General features: G+C 39.5%; 1 protein-coding gene across 3 annotated transcripts in view; it reads left to right on the top strand.

The window, feature by feature from the left end:
• The window catches only part of ttc21b (tetratricopeptide repeat domain 21B), a 79,130-nt gene extending 62,030 nt beyond the window's left edge, over window positions 1-17,100 (top strand). For all 3 annotated transcript variants that reach the window (XM_078228223.1, XM_078228222.1, XM_078228221.1), the window contains 9 exons: window positions 1,918-2,028; window positions 5,036-5,117; window positions 6,107-6,257; window positions 8,906-9,067; window positions 9,608-9,803; window positions 12,657-12,881; window positions 13,579-13,699; window positions 13,810-13,877; window positions 16,137-17,100. In XM_078228223.1, the coding sequence (XP_078084349.1) occupies window positions 1,918-2,028; window positions 5,036-5,117; window positions 6,107-6,257; window positions 8,906-9,067; window positions 9,608-9,803; window positions 12,657-12,881; window positions 13,579-13,699; window positions 13,810-13,877; window positions 16,137-16,214 (1,194 nt within the window). In that variant the 3' untranslated portion in view covers window positions 16,215-17,100. The remainder of the gene's footprint in view (window positions 1-1,917; window positions 2,029-5,035; window positions 5,118-6,106; window positions 6,258-8,905; window positions 9,068-9,607; window positions 9,804-12,656; window positions 12,882-13,578; window positions 13,700-13,809; window positions 13,878-16,136) is intronic.
• Window positions 17,101-18,456: the final 1,356 nt, after the last annotated feature.

The raw sequence follows: 18,456 nt of genomic DNA, 5'->3' as shown, positions 1-18,456 counted from the left end.
GTTTGGATAGATATCCTGGAATGTGAAAATTGTGATATTGGAGACTGCTTCAGAGAAACTTGGAAAGCTTGCGTAAACATTGTTAAATATTCTACCTGATAATACTAAAATGAAGTACTACAAAGTAATTTTCAATATATAAGATGAACTGTGCCTGTGAAAGCATTCCATTTCTGTTTATTCCAGGGCAACATCACAAAGTGAAATAAAAGCAGAAAATGCTGGATAAACACAGCAGATCTGGCAGCATCTATGGAGAGAAAAAGAGAATGAATGTTTCAAGTCCATATGACTGCTTCAGAGTTAAAGAGAGGGAGAAATGTGATGGATTTTACACTTTTAGAGAGGGGATGAAGCAGGTGGAGCAAAATAGGTGTGAACTAAGAGAGGTTGTACAAAGGTGTTTCAGGCACAAGACAGAGGAAGTGTTATGGCAGTGTTAAGAACTATAGAAGGTGCTGATAGTGGCAGGACACTAAGATAGCATGATGTGTTAATAGGAGAAAAAAGGCCAGTGCTCACTGAAAGCAAAGTTGTTGAACTTATTGTTGAGTCCAGAAGACTGCAATGTGCCTAATTGGAAGATAAGGGGTGGGATTCTCCGGCCATGCTCGCCTGAAAACCGGAGCTTCCCACCCGACTTCAATGAGCCTTTACATGGCCTGTCCCCCGCCCACAAGAATCCAAGTGGCGGGCGGGATGGGAGAATTCCTGCTGAGGTGTTGTTCCTCCAGTTTGTGTTGGGCTTCTCTGGAACATTGCAGCAGGCCAAGGACAGACATGTGGGCATGGGAGCAAGAGGCTGAGTTGAAGTGGCAAGAAACAGGAAGGTTGGAGTCATGCTTGTGGACTGAGCGAAGTCAGTCAGCCTGCGCTTAGTGTTCCCGATATACAGCAGATTATATTGAGAACAGTGAATGCAGTAGTCAAAATTGAGAGAGGTGCAAGTGAAAAGTTGCTTTCCCTGAAGACAATATTTAGGGCCAGTGAGGAGGATGGAGGTAAAGGGGCAGGTGTTGTACTTACTGTAATTGCATGAGAAGGTGCTGTGGGAGGGGATGAGGGTTTGGTGTTGATGGAGGAGTGGATCAGGTTGTCATGAAAAGAGCGGTTCCGATGGAATGCTGCGGAGGGGGTGAGGTAAGGGAATGGGGGGTCAGTGGTGAGGGGGAAGTGTGTTTTGTGGTGGCTGGAGTTGGGGGGGGCAAATATCAGTTTGACCTTCCTCCATTGTGCCATCTGTTACTTGTTCTTTCGTTTTGCTTTGTAGGTGTGGGATTTAAAACCAAAATTTCAGGGAATCTGTCAGTAATCTCACCATCTCCAAAATGAAAAAGTTGGTAATTTGAGAATATGGGATCTTTCAGCTCATAGGGGAATTTGAATCCGGGCACATGCAGTCTGAAATTAAATCCTTTCTGTTTGATGTTGTTTAAAGAAAAACTGTCAAAAGACAGGCAACAACTTTCAAAATAATTTTTTTTCCAAAAATTCATATTTTGATATGTAGCTAATTCCCCAAAGCCACATCATTTTGTAATTTTCATGGTACAATACAACAATCTTAACAGAAGATTTTTTAAAAATTGTGTGTACACTGATATGTTTCACTGGCATCGTTGATTATTATTTTTGCGATATATATATTTTTTAAAAACTAAATGTCACTTATATTTATCAGTCTACATGTCTAATACATGCTGTGAAGGTGACAGAACGCCATTACCTCGAATTTAAAACCTTGGAATATTCTTCTATATTCAAAAAACAATTTACTATAAAAGAATGGTAACATTGTTTGCCCACACACCCAAATGAGTCAGTAGTCTTCTATAGTTGTGGAATAATATATCATTATATACCAACAAATATCTTGCAGTGTAACATCATGATGTATTTTTATTGTTTACTGTGCAGGTGATGCTAGAGCTTGCGCAGTTGTATCTTGCCCAGGATGATATTAATGCCTGTCAGCATCAATGTGCAGTTCTGCTGAAAAGTGACCAAGATAATGACGCAGCTACCATGGTTAGTAGAAATAAAACCGAAACGCAATAGGTAATTGAGGCATTAGTGCTGTTGCTGGTAACCTTTTTAAATTTTGGAAGTTTGTCATTCGCTTATGTAATGAAAACTCGAGTGCTTATTTAGTCTTGTTGTCACGCATTTTGTGGGCCAAAGGTTACCTTTCAGGACTCCCCTTTTATTTGATTTAGTGGTGAAGAAATGAGAAAGGAATGCCCTCTACGTGAGGCAGTACCAATTCTGGCTGTTTACAATTATACGATGGCATTGTAAAAACTCTGAGATGATCCCTTGATGAGAATATTCAATAAGGACGCCAACAAAACCTTAACCCCTTCAGTTTAACTCTTCATCAAGAAATAATCTGGGGTTTACCATCTAGTTTATGCAGGGGAATTAATGATGCCAAAATTCAATACACCAAGCACCATTACATAAATCAGTTCAGAGTATGTTAGCGCTCTCCGTTATTCCCATCAGGAATGCACACGCTACTAAATGAACAAATTAACCCTTTCTAACTGATAACTTTGTATCTGTCTTCACTGAGGAAAATACAAGAAATCTCCCACAATTAGACATCCAAGAGACTAGGGAGAATGAGGAATTGATGGAAATTAGTATTAGTAAGAAAGTTGTATTGGAGAAATTAATGGAACTGAAGATTGATAAGACCTGAGGACCTGATATTCTACATCCCAGAGTATTGAAAAAGATAGTGGATACATTGGTGATCACCTTCCAAAATTCTATTGATTCCGTAACTGTTTCTGAAGATTGGAAGGTAGAAAATGTCAACCACTATTTAAGAAGGGAGGGAGAGAGAAAACAGGGAGTTACAGACCTGCTAGCCTTACATCAGTAGTAGGAGAAATGCTAGAATCTATTCTAAAGGATCTGATAAATTGACACTTGGTAATCTGATTGGGCATAGTCAACATGGATTTCTGAATAGGAAATCATATTTGACGAACCTGTTGGAGTTTTTTGAGGATCTTACTAACGGCATTGATTAAGGAGAGTTGGTGGGCATAGTATACTTGGATTATACTTTGATTTCCTGAAGGCTTTTGATATAGTCCCTCACAGGAGGCGGCGGATTAGCAAAATTAAGGTACTTGGGAAAAGAAGTAATACACTGGCATGCATTAAGGATTGGTTAACAGGCAGAAAAAGTTCACAAAGCTAAGTGGGAATGTGTGTTGTGAGGAAGATGCAAAGCGGCTTCAAGGGGATTTTGGACAGATTTTAATGAGTGGGCAAGACCATGGCAGATGGAATATAATGTGGAAAAATGTGAGGTTACCTATTTTGGTAGGAGGAACAGATGTGCAGAGTTTTTCTTAAATGTTAAAAGATTAGAAAGTGTAGATGTAGAAAAGGATCTGAGTGTCCTTGTCAATAAGGCATTCAAAGCTAATATACAAGTACAGCAAAAAATTAGGAAGCCTAGTGGTATGTTAGCCTTCATTGAATCATAGAATCACTACAGTGCAGAAAGAGGCCATTCAACCCATCAAGCCTGCACCGACAACAATCCCACCTTGGCCCTAGCCCTGTAACCCCACATATTTAACCTGCTAATCCCCCTGACACCAAGGGGCAATTTATCATAGCCAATCAACTAACGTGCACATTTTTGGGACTGAGATGAGGAATTTGTTTTTTACTCAAAGGGTTATTAATCTTTGAAATTCTCTACCTCAGAGAGCTGTGGAAGCTCAGTCATTGAGTACGTTTATGCCAAGGGGATTTGAGAACAGAAGTAGCAGAGTCTTGCTTCAATTTTACAGAACCTAGTGTGGCCAAACTAGGTTAGACACTTGGAGTACTATGTGCAGTTCAGCCCTCTAATCTTGGGAATGATATTAATGCTATCGAGAGAGTGCAACAAAGGTTCACTAGACTTGTTCCCAGGATGGGCAGACTGTCCTATGAAGAGAGATTAGGCAAAATGGGCCTACATTCTCTAGCGTTTTGAAGAATGAGAGGTGATCTCATTCAAACCTACCAAATACTTGACAGGGTAGTTGCAGATAAGATATTTCCCTAGTTGGGAAATCTAGTAAGAGTTTTAACAACACCACATCATGGAAAATCTAGACCAGGGGACACAATTTCAAAATAAGGGGGAAGCCACTTAGGACTGAGATGAAGAATTTGTTTTTTACTCAAAGCGTTGTGAATCTTTGAAATTCTCTACCCCAGAGGGCTGTGGAAGCTCTGTCATTGAGTATATTTAAAGCAGAGATTGACAGATTTCTAAATACCAGTGACGTAAAGGGATATGGGGATAGTGTGGAAAAAGGCATTGAAGTGGGTGATCAGCTATGGTTGTGTTGAATGACGGAGCAGGCTCAATGGACTAAATGGCCTACTCCTGCTCCTATGTTCCTATATTCTTGCCAATTATGAAAGAATTCAGACAACAAAGCAATGAGCTAACAATTATTTGTTATCCGTAAAGTTATGATGCATTTGAGATGCATTTTTCAAATTTCCAGGCACCAATTTGTATGTATTAGAACTTAGTGCACAAAAGTTACTGAAAGAACTCAAATTAAGCAAAAATACAGGACAGAAAACTGAAGATTGAGGATATTAGTCTCAAAACCATGATCTTAATTTTGCAAAGAAACATCCTGAATTATCTGACCAACCAAGACAATTCTTAGCAATTTCTCCTGCATAGTATAAAAATATAGTGAGGCACATATAACATAATACCTTGATGTCAGATGTCAAAACCATCTTAGGCATTAGTGTCCTTGTGATTTTTGTGGGTTTACACCAGATAAAAGATAGAAGATCCCAGCAATCAGAGATAATGCCCTGCAATGGCTTGTTGCCTCATTATTCTCTAGAAATAAATCTAAGTTTTGTTAATATTGGAAAAGATTGTTGGTAAATATATTTCGTAATTTTTGAAAACAAATCTTATCCACTGTTATTTTGGCAAATTCTGTGTAATATTTATTCTAATTAGAGTTATATTGATGTGTTGTTATAGATGATGGCTGATCTGATGTTCAGAAAGCAGGATTATGACCAAGCTGTATTTCACTTCCAACAACTTTTAGAACGCAAACCAGGTAAACTTGGCTGTTTATTGTTTTACATTGCTAACATTTTGTAAGTAGGCTATCTTACAATCATGCAGCAAAATATTTGGATTAGTAACTTAAAGCTTGTCAGTATTTAGCTATTCTGCAAACAGAAGAATAAAAAATATCATTTTTCTAACCAGCTAATGTGTGAGTTTCACCGAGGAGATGGGGATAACAAGCAGCTTATTTGAAGAAGCTCTGCATTTCATTTCACAATTGAGCAATATATGCACTACATGCCTATTAATAATTTGGGTCTGCCAATATTTAATCTGATACAATGGAGCCTGCTGTTCCAATAAATGGTTTAATACCACCTTCTTGCCTTTATTTAAAGGATTAGTAGCAGGTTTGGGAGTATAACAATGAGACTCCCTTCTGTTATAGACCAGTGTCTGAGACAAGGGAACTCATTTGACCTCTCATAAGGTGGATCAAGTTAACTCAAGGCAAGGTAGCAGCACTTGATTTGTTAGATAAACTGCGTTATTCCACAGTTGGCCATACAATCCGTTAGTATGATAAAGAAACCTTTAGGGCAACCAGTGTAATTTCTGTTCATGTCCTATTACACAAATAAAGAGCATAGAAATGCTAGACCATTGTAGGGGGCTCTTTACTTAATGTAAGATCACAAATTTGCCCTGTCTAGTTTGTCCACTTTCAGCCTCTTGCTACCTGACTGATTGACTTTCTAGTACTTGTGTCCCGAGCTTTACAAGCTATTTTCCTTAATCAAGCAGGTTTGACATCAACAGGATTCTCTGTATTTTCCAGAATAACACAATATAAATAAATTGGCTATTGTTTGAAATCAACTTAGCATCCTGCTTTTTAACTATTTCTTGTTTGATCAGGCTGTCGTGTTTGTTCTGAGTACAATTCAAAATCGCTAATGTCCAATTATTTTGAATGAGAAAATAGCCAGTAAATCTAAAACTGTGATAGCATTGATACAGTTCTTTTTTGTTTAGATAATTTTATGACATTAGCACGTTTGATCGATTTGTTGAGGCGAGCTGGAAAATTGGAAGAAGTTCCCAGATTCCTTGACATGGCTGAAAAACACACTTCAAGACCAACTTCTGAGCCTGGTTTTAATTATTGCAAAGGATTGTACCTCTGGTAAGTTGTCCTATAGTTATGACAATTATAAAAATATAATTAAGTACGAGTAGTTCAGTGAACTAATATACCACATTAAGCCAGGAAGATCCCAAATTTTATCTGGCCTGTGTCCAGTTAAGGAAGCAGTAAGAACTTCATTTTCCTGAGTGGAGGATGAAACAAGTTCAGATACTAGTCCTCATTTTATGCATCTGAGCACAGTAAATATTTAGTTATGATTACCTCCTTGGTAAAATAGAAAAATATAGGAATAAAAGCCTAATTGTAGGGCTGCTGTTTTGGAACAAACTCCAGGTTCATTTCAACGTTCAGGAGTGAAGGAGTTATTGGAGGGGGGATGGGATGGTGCAGATTTCCATGACCCTTTTAGTGAAAAATTGTCGTCTCTTTTTCTTGTCTCTTTTTCTACAAATAGCCAAGCAATACTTTCAAGATTCTAGCTCCTTCTTCTGGATTTTCCGAACAGAGGGAATAGTTTCTCTGGGCAGGCATTTTACCCTTGATGAGGGTGCATGTGGGGGTGTGTGATGTGAAAATTAGCGCTGCTGGCTATCGTGTCAGTTTGATGTTACTGTTCTGATTGCCAAAGATGTTGCTCAGAAGGGAGGAATGCTGAAAGCTGCCAGATTTGAGTAATAGGCCAGTTGATCTTGCGAACGGCCTTGTTTTTAGCCTGTCAAAGGCCAGTTTGGAATTTTGGTGTGGATACATATGTGAAATGATGAACCAGAAATAGTTCAGGTGGAAGAGGGGGGCAACACAGAGGGGAGCCAATCATAGCTGATCCACACAGTTGTTTGGGTCCATAAGAGGGTGAATGGCTAAGAGGGGCATGGTGGTTCCATCAGGTGAGCAGAGTTAGCGGAAAAGATGGTCTGTGTGTGCTCAGTCAGTTGAGAGTGTTGTGACCCTCTGGGAGAGAGGTGGGTTTGTAAGCACTATGAGTCAGCTGAATGCAATAAGGCAATAGCTTGACATGCGATTGAGGTAGTGGAAGTTAGAGTAAAGTAGCACTGAGGATCACCATCCACAGAGCATATGCAGAGCCCCAGGCATGAGCAGAGGAGAGGAATGAGGGGTAGGGATGTAACAAAGGTCATATCCTCAACATTAGCTGTACCCTGAAGATGAAACTACTTGGGACAAGTCAGAAGATCAGTCCAACAGGAGACTGTCCATCTAGGCAGATAGTCACTGAGAATTATGCCTCCCTTGAAGTCTTCAGACCTTGGAGTACTGCTTGCCATGCCCAGCCAGTCACTGTTATCCTGAACACCTTCACCTCTGGCTCTTTCCAATGATTGATAGTGGACCTTGGTGATGTCTCATAAGTATTTGCATTACATTGCATAACACCTCGTAAGTTATTGATACCCTATTTGTGAAACCAGGGAAGTACATAGAATTTCAAATGAATGGTGCCTCACAGGTGCATAGGACATAGTATTCATGTCCATTGCTGGATTCCCGCAGGTGCAAGGTATCATCAATTACACCCCAATGACTAACCAAGGTGCTGAGTGTTCTGAGTTGAGTAAGCAGTGAGATTAATTAACAGGGAGGACTTCCATTCCCTCAACATTCAGCTGGTCTGCAATAACAAGAGCTTCATGCCTAAGTACACTAGCCCGAATCATCTTCATCTGACAGTCTCTGTACCACATTTCTTCATGACATCAACAAAACCTTGTGAATGGATTCTAGGGGGCAACCAGATCTGTTTGTCAAAGAACTTCCATTGAAAACAAAACTTTGATTAGATCAACTCATACCCCAAATGCATGGTTTTCATCTGTCCAACGGTCTCCCCATCCCCATTCAAAGACCATTGCTTCTCTTCACCACTTCTTCCGTCTTTTCAGGTTTTTCCATTAAAGAATGGAAGCTCACATGTCTAGGGTGTCACTATTTACAGCGTTAATAAAAATAGCAAAATGCACATGAACAAGTGAAATAAATCCTAGTAAACCACTCGGTGTTCTGACGGATAGGATGGCCTCCATGCTCTGCTACTTCTATGCACAACTCCCCTTGTGGCCACTGATTAGGTGGAGGCAGCCTGCTCACACGTGCCTTTTTTGACTAGGGTGCCTTTTGCAGTTATCCTCGTTGTTGAGCTGCCTGAAGGCCACTGCATTGGCTTAAATGCAGGGATAGTTTTAGTCACTGGGCCTTGCTACACAGATGGTCCCTGAGCCAGAAAGGCCAATGATGGTAATGGTATGCTGTGGGGGTGACACCCGCATCCTCTTCGGTAACTGTCTTCATCTTTGGATGGGGCTCTGTACCAGTGGAGGGGACCTTGAGCTGGGGCACAACTGATATTCACTCTAAGCATCTCTGTTCCATTAGTGCCATAGACCCATCCATGCTATAGAGTGTATCATTCATTCTCTGTATGTCAGTATGCTGTTCCTGCATCCACCTTGAGTGCTGCCGCATATCTCTGTGCAATTAGCCACTCTCTCAGTGCACTCAGAGCCATGGTGGTGTGAATGAGCTAAATGGACTCCCTCATTCTCAGCCCATGATCTTCATGTTGCCTCAGGGAACTCTGACATGTGGACAGAATAGCCACACACAGGTTGGTAACAGAAATATTTTGTCACAAAGAAGTGATGTTTGTTGTGATTAATTTTCTCTAGGTACACTGGGGAGCCAAATGATGCACTCCGACACTTCAATAAGGCTCGCAAGGACAGTGATTGGGGGCAAAATGCAATTTATAACATGATTGAGATCTGCATGAATCCAGATAATGATACTATAGGAGGTGAAGTGTTTGAGAACCTGGATGGAGATGTGCGGTGAGAGCATATTGCTGCTAAATATTTGTCTTGTGTGTTTACGTGATAGGGATAAAACTAAATTTTAATTTCCTCTAAATTGCATATTCAGTTTTATTTTATCATCATTATTGATTCTTTGTAATCTGTCAATTTTTGTATCAAACCTTTTGCTTTATCATGGTTACCCCTGTTCTAAGACTAAACTCTTTAACAGGATGAAATTAACTTTTCCTAGGCTCAGGTTGGGCGTGTGGGAAAAAATACTGTAGTTTTACTCCGTTTTCCCTTGCACTGTCTAATTTTTTGCAGCATAGGATTTAGAGTACCAAGTCACTGGTAACCTGTGCTGGCAGAATACTGGCTGACCAATGTAACTTATTGGGATTCACTATGTTTGGATACTTTGCACAATTGTTGCAATTGCATGCAAAGCTATCTTGTATTTGTTTCTGAATACAGTGTAATTTCATAATAGGAAATGCGAATACTTGGTCAGTACTGATCAAAATCAAATAAAAATCTTTTGGTGTTTTTGTTACATGCTTCTATTGCTCATAGAAACTCAACTGAAAAGCAAGAGTCAGAGCAGTTGGCTGTGATGACAGCAGAGAAACTCCTGAAAGAACTAAAACCTCAGACTATTCAAGGCCATGTTCAGTTGCGCATAATGGAAAGCTGCTGCCTCATGGCAACAAAGCATAAAGCAAATGTGGAACGAGCTCTCAGTGTCTTCACTGAAATAGCAACAGCTGAGGTTAGTCTTATATAAATCACAATTATGGATGGGAAAAGCTTTTCAGTTCATCTGAATTCATTGAATCAGGATCTTTACCTTCATTACTTTGTTACTGTACCGCAAATCCAATCTGCGTATTGACCACATTTTGTGTGAAGTACTTCATATCACTCCTAAACTTAATTTACATGGTTCATATCATTAACCTGTGATATTGAGGTGGATTTTCAGAGGAAAATGAGTGGGTTAAAGTCAGCAAAATCTGCTTCTTGCCCCAAATCCACCTTTAACTGAAACAGGAAGGTGGACAGGCAAACAACCTGATCCCAGAAGCCAGCTTTCACTTTAATATATGATAATGAAGCTTGCAGCTTCATTGTCAGTCAGCTTTTGACCTTTTACTGCTGGTGGCCAGGCCTGAGTTGTGAGGAATAAGAACGGAAAAACTTGAAAAACTCAGCAGCTTGGATAGCATCTGTGGAGAGGAACAGGATTAATATTTCAGGTCAATAACTTTCCTCAGAAATGTTCTGGCTCGGGTGCTGGGTTATGCTGGACACTGGCATGCCGACTGAGGTGTGAAATTCGGTACTCGCCCACCTCCATTCCCATACCCATGTCAGGGTGAAAATCCTACCCTTTATATCATTCATAGAAACATAGAAGATAGGAGCAGGAGGAGGCCATTTGGCCGTTCGAGCCTGCTCTGCCATTCATCACAATCATGGCTGATCATCCAACTCAATAGCCTAGTCCTGCTTTCTCTCCATAACCTTTGATCCCATTCACCCCAAGTGCTATATCTAGCCACCTCTTGAATACATTCAATGTTTTGGCATCAACTACTTCCTGTGGTAATGAATTCCACAGACTCACCACTCTTTGGGTGAAGAAATGTCTTCTCATCTCCGTCCTCAATGGTCTACCCCAAATCCTCAAATTGTGACCCCTGGTTCTGGACACTCCCACCATTGGAAACATTCTCCCTGCATCTACCCTGTCTAGTCCTGTTAGAATTTTATAAGTCTCTGTGAGATCCCCCCTCATTCAGCTGAACTCCAGCAAAAACAGTCCTAACCTAGTCAATCTCTCCTCACACATCAGTCTCGCCATTCCTGGAGTCAGCCTGGTAAACCTTCATTGCACTCCCTCGAGAGCAAAAACATCCTTCCTCAGAAAAGGAGACCAAAACTGCACAAAATACTCTAGGTATGGCCTCGCCAAGGCTCTGTATAATTGCAACAACACATCCCTGCTCCTGTACTCGAAACCTCTCACAATGAAGGTCAACATACCATTTGCCTTCTTTACCACCTGCTGCACCTACATGCTTACCTTCAGTGACTGGTGCAAAAGGACACCCAGATCCTGCTGAGCACTCCCCTCTCCCAATTTACAGCCATTCAGGTAGTAATCTGCCTTCTCGTTTTTGCTTCCAAAGTGAATAACCTCACTTTAATTCACCTTGTAATATTTTGCCCAATTCTACTGTTTCTCCTAGTTGATCATTAATATTAAGGGGGAGAAAGTGACACACTGGTATTGTCACTGGACTAGTAAGCCAGAGACCCACGGTAATGCTCTGGGTACCAGGGTTCGAATCCCATCACAGCAAATAGTGAAATTTGAATTCAGTAAATATCTGAAATACCATGAAACCATTGTTTATTGTCATAAAAAACCATCTGGTTTACTAATGTCCTTTAGGGAAGGAAATTTGCCAACCTTATCTGGGTCTCGCCTACATGTGACCCCCATGTGGTTGACTCTTAAATGCCCTCAGAAATGACCTAGCAAGCCAAGTTCAGTTCAAGGGCAATTAGGAAAGGGCAGTGAATGCTGGTCCAGACAACGATGTCCTCATCCCATGAAAGAATAAAGGAAAAAAAAATCAAATGAACATATGACTATTGTGTATTGAGCTTCAAAATCCAAGTCATTGATGCATATTATGAATTGTATTTATTTATGCACCCAAGCCCTGAGACATCATTCTTACTGCTTACCTCTTCCCTGACATAACAGGTATAAAGATAAAATAACTTCAAAAATAAAAGATAAAATGGGACCAAGCAGCGGATACTTTATGGATAGAACTAAGAAAGGGATTTAAGACCATGGTAGGAGTTTAATAGGTCCCTTGTTTGCAGCTGTGAAGTGCTAGAATATATAAATGTGGAGAGTGGTAGTAATTTGGAACTCCTGCAAATGGCAATTCTTAATTTGAAATCCAAGGTTGATATTTTTTTGTAAACCAAAGCTCTTAAAGCATACAGGGCAAAAACAGGTATATGGAGATCACAGGTCCGAGATCAGCCACGGTCTTGTTGAATGGTTAAGTGGTTTATTCCTGTTCCTATGTCCCTTCCCATTGTTATCCATCTTTCAATTAATTTCTTTACACTTTGATGATTTACCTTGATTTCCCCAAAGCTTTGAGCTTAAATAATATATTTTATATAGAATTTTGTAAAATGCTTTTCAGAAGATTATGTCATAGGTTATTCCACAGTCTACTTGGGTTGTCGTTTTCTCAGGATGTCAAGGACTTCGGTCCATCAGAATCTTCTTTTCCTGAATCTATGTTCGCTATTTATTTGATGCATTGCTCCTCTTATAGATTGGAGCAGCTTGCCCTTGAAAGCCCACAGCTCACCTACCCTCATTTTTTAAAAAATTATCAAAGTCCAAGGAAGCAAATTCTGAATAATAATGCTGAGCAAATAAATATGTAAAAAAATTAACTCTTTTGCAAATTCATCATACTCAAACTTCATTTATCTGAGTGCAGTTCAGTCCTTACAAAGGAGAACTGCAATGTATTTATATGAACTAATATTTGGCACCCACTTATTCTTGATATTAATGCAGAAGGACCACATTCCCGCACTATTTGGAATGGCCACAGCATACATGATTTTAAAGCAAACACCTCGTGCAAGAAATCAGCTAAAACGCATTGCAAAATTAAACTGGAATGCAATTGATGCAGAAGAGTTGGAAAAAAGTTGGTTGCTTCTAGCTGATGTTTATATTCAGTCTGGAAAATTTGATATGGCAGTTGAACTTCTTAAACGGTGTCTACGGCACAATAAGGTAAAAACAGTTAATGATTCCTACATTGTGAGCTACTTAGAAATTGATAATGAACTTAGACATGCATTACAGTTTGTGTTTATAGTCATTTTTTTGAAACATAATGCAGTGAAACATAGTTTGAGCAAGTTGAACATTACTGTTAGAACTCAAAAGTGGCACTGGAGGAATATTTTGTCTTTACTGCATGAATAGGAATCTGGCAGCGTCTGTTATAGAAACTGCCTGAAATCAGTGGAACCAATGAAAATCAGCCGGGCTCATAACAGGCAAACAATCCTCTCCGTCTGCCTCACCACTCGTGGTGAGTATGCTGTGACAGACAGGAGAGAGATGTGGGATAATTTTCCCTATTTCCCACCTCTCCACTAAGTGCAGCAAGATGTATTTTTGAGAAGAAGCAATTTGACCACTAGAATGGTGTGACTTTTAAGAATAGGCACAAAACAGATATTCTGATAAGTTTAAGTCAAAAGAAAGGATAAATGTTTATTTTTCACAACATCCAAATGTAATAGCAACAAACACCCACCCACACACACAAGATGATTTCTAAAGATGTACCACGCTCATTTACTTAGTGTCAAAAAAAACAAGGTCACTTCAACAAACGGTAGTTGAAATATTGCAGGCCTGGAGAAATTTGTGTAATTGGTTTATGGCTCTTCAATCTATTAACAGATGTTTGTTTTCTTAGTCCTGTTGCAAGGCTTATGAATATATGGGATATATTATGGAAAAAGAACAATCTTATAAGGATGCAGCCATTAATTATGAGTTGGCTTGGAAGTATTGCAACCAGACAAATCCAACAATAGGTAAAATTAAAATTATTGGTACAAGCCATGAACAGATATTATCATAAATTCCTAAATGCAAGGATTTGTAATACCAGCTCAGAAAATGAATGACACTTTTCATTTTACAGGGTACAAGCTGGCCTTTAACTATTTGAAGGCAAAACGATATGTTGATGCTATTGACATTTGTCATAAGGTAATGTTTTTAAATTCAGTGTTTGATCTTGCTTTCAAAATGCGAGTCAGATCAGTTACAATCAGCAATCTGAGGTTTTACCCTTTACACCTACTGATGAACCTACGAGTGACAGCTCTCTGGAGGTTCATCCTCTGTGAGGAGAAGGCCCTGTCACCCCTTGCTGTTGGAGGGTTCTGCACCTGCCTTTGGCAAGCCAAGTGCTGCTATCTCATTCTTCTCTGTCTTCTCTCCTGTCTATAAGCGATTAGAGAGAAAGCGAGATTACCAGGTTCCATCTTCTTGACGGTCTCCTCACTGCAGTATCAAACAGAGATGCAATGGTAGCTATTTGTTTGCTAAGGACCGTTCTTGTTCAAGTCATTACCTGCGGCTGCCTCTTAAGGTCCCTCTGTGCATGCTGTAGAGTCCTTGCCACCACTTGGAAGCCCAATGTTCAGTAAAGTAAAAAAGTAAAGTTTATTTATTAGTCACAAGTAAGGCTTACATTAACACTGCAATGAAGTTACTGTGAAATTCCCCGAGTCACCACAGTCCGGCGCCTGTTCGGGTCGATGCACCTAACCAGCAGGTCTTTCAGAATGTGGGAGGAAACCGGAGCACCCGGAGGAAACCCACGCAGACACAGAGAGAACGTGCAAACTCCACACAGACAACAAGTTATAAATCACGCCGTTCTGCAATCATGCTGGCATTCGATTTACATTTGACGTGGGGATATGATTCTGGCATGTGGCCACTATATTGAGATCCAAATTTATTAAAATTTGGTTCCCAATGCTCAACAGTAGGAAATGTGGCCTTTCATTTAAACAGTTGGTGGGAGGAGGTGGGGGGGGAATAATCGTGTCCTATATTTACACTGCCACGAAACATGCCAAGGACCCTCTCGCAAGATTTCCCACTCCAGGGTGCTGTTTCTTGTTCTTGTGTTGGGAGCACTGCAGCAGGCCAAGGATAGAAAGGTCAGAGTTGGCTATTGTTTCATCTTTCATAAAAAATCCGATAAGCCTGTCTTACTCTGACATCTGTACTGGTGTGAACATGGGCCAAGACAAATGTGTGCGATTGTGTGAAGTTGGTTGCATTTTACCTCGTTTTTCTTAGCTCAGGAAATAGTTTCAAGGTGGAGAATGAAAATGACAGATGACTGAAGGTCAGGGTCACGTTTGAGGACTGAATGATGCTGTTCCTCGAAAAGGTCACCCAGTTTGCAGAGGCGACCAATTCATGAGCATATAGTGTATATAGTGTACCTGTGAATGAATGGAGCCTTCAACAATAGTGAATCAATAAATTCATCAAATAGCAGACAGACCAACATGTACTGAGAATTAATATCTCAATGGAGCAGCAGTCACAACCAAATTAATAAACTCATTGTGCAGTGGGCAACTTCTGATTTAATGCTGTGTCTTGCCTTTGCGTTCTATTAATTTGCTGCAGCATTGGTGACCCTTTGTAAGTACATTGCTTGAATCTTAAAATAAATCCCTAATGTCTGCAATTATATTCCCATTTTATAAGTCAAAGGCCAGTTCAATGCAAGCAATTCAAAGGTATTAAGATATGGGCCATGGGTTTTCAAAGAGCAAAACTAGGAATGGGTTATATAGTAACAGAGTTTCACCTGAACAAAGCCCAAGGGATTGGGGCCTGAAGAGATGAGCAGGGTGGGCTGACAGACCAAAACACATCAGGAGTTCCCCAGCATGGAGTATATTAATGGAGCATGAAGAACAGGGTGAACAGCACCTGTCAAAGTTGGGAAGAATTACAGACTCTTTGGAAAAGCACTGGACGCTAAAAATACACACAGTAGATCACATTACAGTATTCTGTTGAGTGAAACTATAGACTTGAATAAAAATTGCAGCTGCAAGAAAAGGTATGCACCAAGAAGGGAAGAAATGTAAAATTTTAGACAAATTAATAAATTTACCTGACTTGGTGACAGACAAAATTAAATTGCAGGTTGATGTGGATGATTCATTAGTGTCACACAAGTGTGGGAGGAGCAAATAGAAGGATTAGTGTTGCTAATTGGAAATAATGGTAACAAATGCTATAGTTAGTTACATTCCCTAATGAAACTAGAAGCAAGCATCATACCGTTGCATATTGAGTGTAGCTGTTCTCTAATACTTTCAAAGTGTTACCAAGTCACAACAACCAGAAGTCGGAAGATTCAATAATTTTAATATTGTGTAAATATTTAAAATATTCAAACTGGTAAGGTGTCTTGTTTTCCTTTTGCAGGTATTGGGAGCACATCCCAATTATCCAAAAATGAGGAAAGATATTCTAGACAAAGCTCGAGCAGCTCTGCGTTCTTAATTGTGTCATATGATGCTAGTTTTGCTTTAGATTTCTGAAGATATATGTACAGTTTGACATGCCAATCTTGCATTATGTACAATACGTTCTAAAGTATAATTAGTTATATGACTTTTGTATGCTTCATAATTTATATACAAAATACTGTGATAGTGTTTCATTGTTTTTACAGTAATGTTATTTCTTTTTTAAATTATGAGTATTGTACATATGAAATTGTACATGTATAATCTCCTTTGATTTTCTGCCACAACATTTCTAGTACTGTCAATGATGTAATGCACAATCATTAATTTTAGACGATTCCCTCAAGGAGTTCTTCAAGCCAGAAAATTTGCAGTCACCACTTGACCATGTGCTTTTAAGTACACATTAGAAATTTTGAGTACAAATTAATTTGAGATGTACATGATGTTGATGTTCATTTTCTTCAGCTTTTGGGGAAGGAGTCAGTCTATTCTGAATGATTTAAACTAAAAGGTGATCTGTCTACATGGTGAATCACTATCTGTGAAGGCATTTAAAGACAAGAAGGGAAACTAAGATTGATGTTTTATATTTCTATGAACCTGCAAAACTTTGATTTTTCCCCAATGCATGCAACTTAGTTAAATTAATTGCAAAGAACAAAGATTGTCACATGGTTTCCACTTTAAAAATAGTGCTAGATTTTTGGAGGCTTTCATTTTTCTATCTAATTTGTTTGTAATCTTTTTGTTTTTAGTATTCCAAATTAGTTGATAAATAGCTGTATTTAGTGCCGTAAAGAGGATTTCTGCAATTATTCCATTCTACTTGTGGTTGTATTCTTAAAGGAAAACAAGAAATACTGCAATATCAATTACAACCTTATTTCAGAGCAAATATCAATAAATAGGCAATGTTGATTTGTTTTTCAGATTGATTTTTGTTATGTCACACAATACAATATCACTCAGGCAAATGCTGTGGGCAGGGGTCCAAATCCTGCCATAGCAGCTGGAACTGAAAGCTAGTTTCAGTATTAAAGTGCCCATGAAACTGGTGCTCTTTAGGGAAGGAAATCTGTCCACATTATCAAATCTTGTCTTTGACCTTGTCCATAACACAACAGGCATGTCCGATGCAGTAACATCATATCACTCTCTGAATTGACTTAGGTTCCTAAGTGGGTTTCCTCCAGGTGCTCCAATTTCTTCCACAGTGCAAAGATGTGCAGGTTAGGTGGATTGGCCATGGTAAAATTGCAGCTTTAGTGTCCCAAGATGTGTAGGTTAGGGGATTAGCCATGATAAGTGAAAAAGCAAAAACTCGAAAAGGGTGCAGAACCCTGGGAGGTGTGAGAGAGACAGAGGTAGAAAATGGCATGTGCTGTTCTGAAAATCACAATATTAAAACCATGCCAATAACTTGTATCTATAATTATGTTAATGCCTATATATTAGATTAGCCTTATGCTGTCCTGCACTGCAGCTTTCTCCTCTTCCTTTTTTAATTATGTTACGGCTTTTTGCTCATACCTCATTTTTCTACCTGAGGTATTAGTACTCAAAAATATTAATACAAAGGCAAAATACTGCAGATGCTGGAAATTGAACATAAGAAAAAAATGCTAGGAAAACTCAATCAGGCAGCATCTGTGGAGAGAAACAGTCAACATTCATGTTGATGACTGTTTCAAAATATTAAATCTTATACGAACTGGATAAATAATTTGTAAGCCACGTTTTTAAGGAAATCAAGATTGCCTTTTTATACTTCACATTTGTATTGTTTACATTTTTCCAAGTTAGTGGCCCAGGTTTTGTGATAGCTGGAACTGAAGCTATCAGTGCTCAGCATTAGTATGGTGGAAATCAGATTTTTGGCACCCTCACATGCAAAGTAAAACATGAAAACTGGCGTTTCCCGAATCTGCCTGCGCCACTGTTCTCTCTGACGGCAAACGGGGGCTGAAAATCACCCCAAAAAAATATTTTGCTAGGGGGCAGTTCAGAGAAAATAGGAGTGCCTCAAATTGTTCTTATAGTATAGAGGTGTGTCATGATTTATAAAAGGTTGGGAACTATTGCCCATACACTCTTAGGCTGAAGGTGGAGGCTGACCTGGAGTGTCTGGTGAAGACTGGCATCCTGGAACCTTTCAGCATCAGTGAATGGGCCATGTCTATTATTCTAGTCATCAAGGTGGATGGATCTGTAAGGATTTGCGGGGATTTCAAGGTCACCATATGTTATATGTGGGGAACAGTACCTCACACTGA

Source organism: Mustelus asterias, chromosome 14, assembly GCF_964213995.1.
Source record: "Mustelus asterias chromosome 14, sMusAst1.hap1.1, whole genome shotgun sequence".
In the NCBI taxonomy this organism is placed as follows: Eukaryota; Metazoa; Chordata; class Chondrichthyes; order Carcharhiniformes; family Triakidae; genus Mustelus; species Mustelus asterias.
Note: the sequence above shows the minus strand (reverse complement) of the source record. Positions and strands in the feature narration are given on the sequence as shown.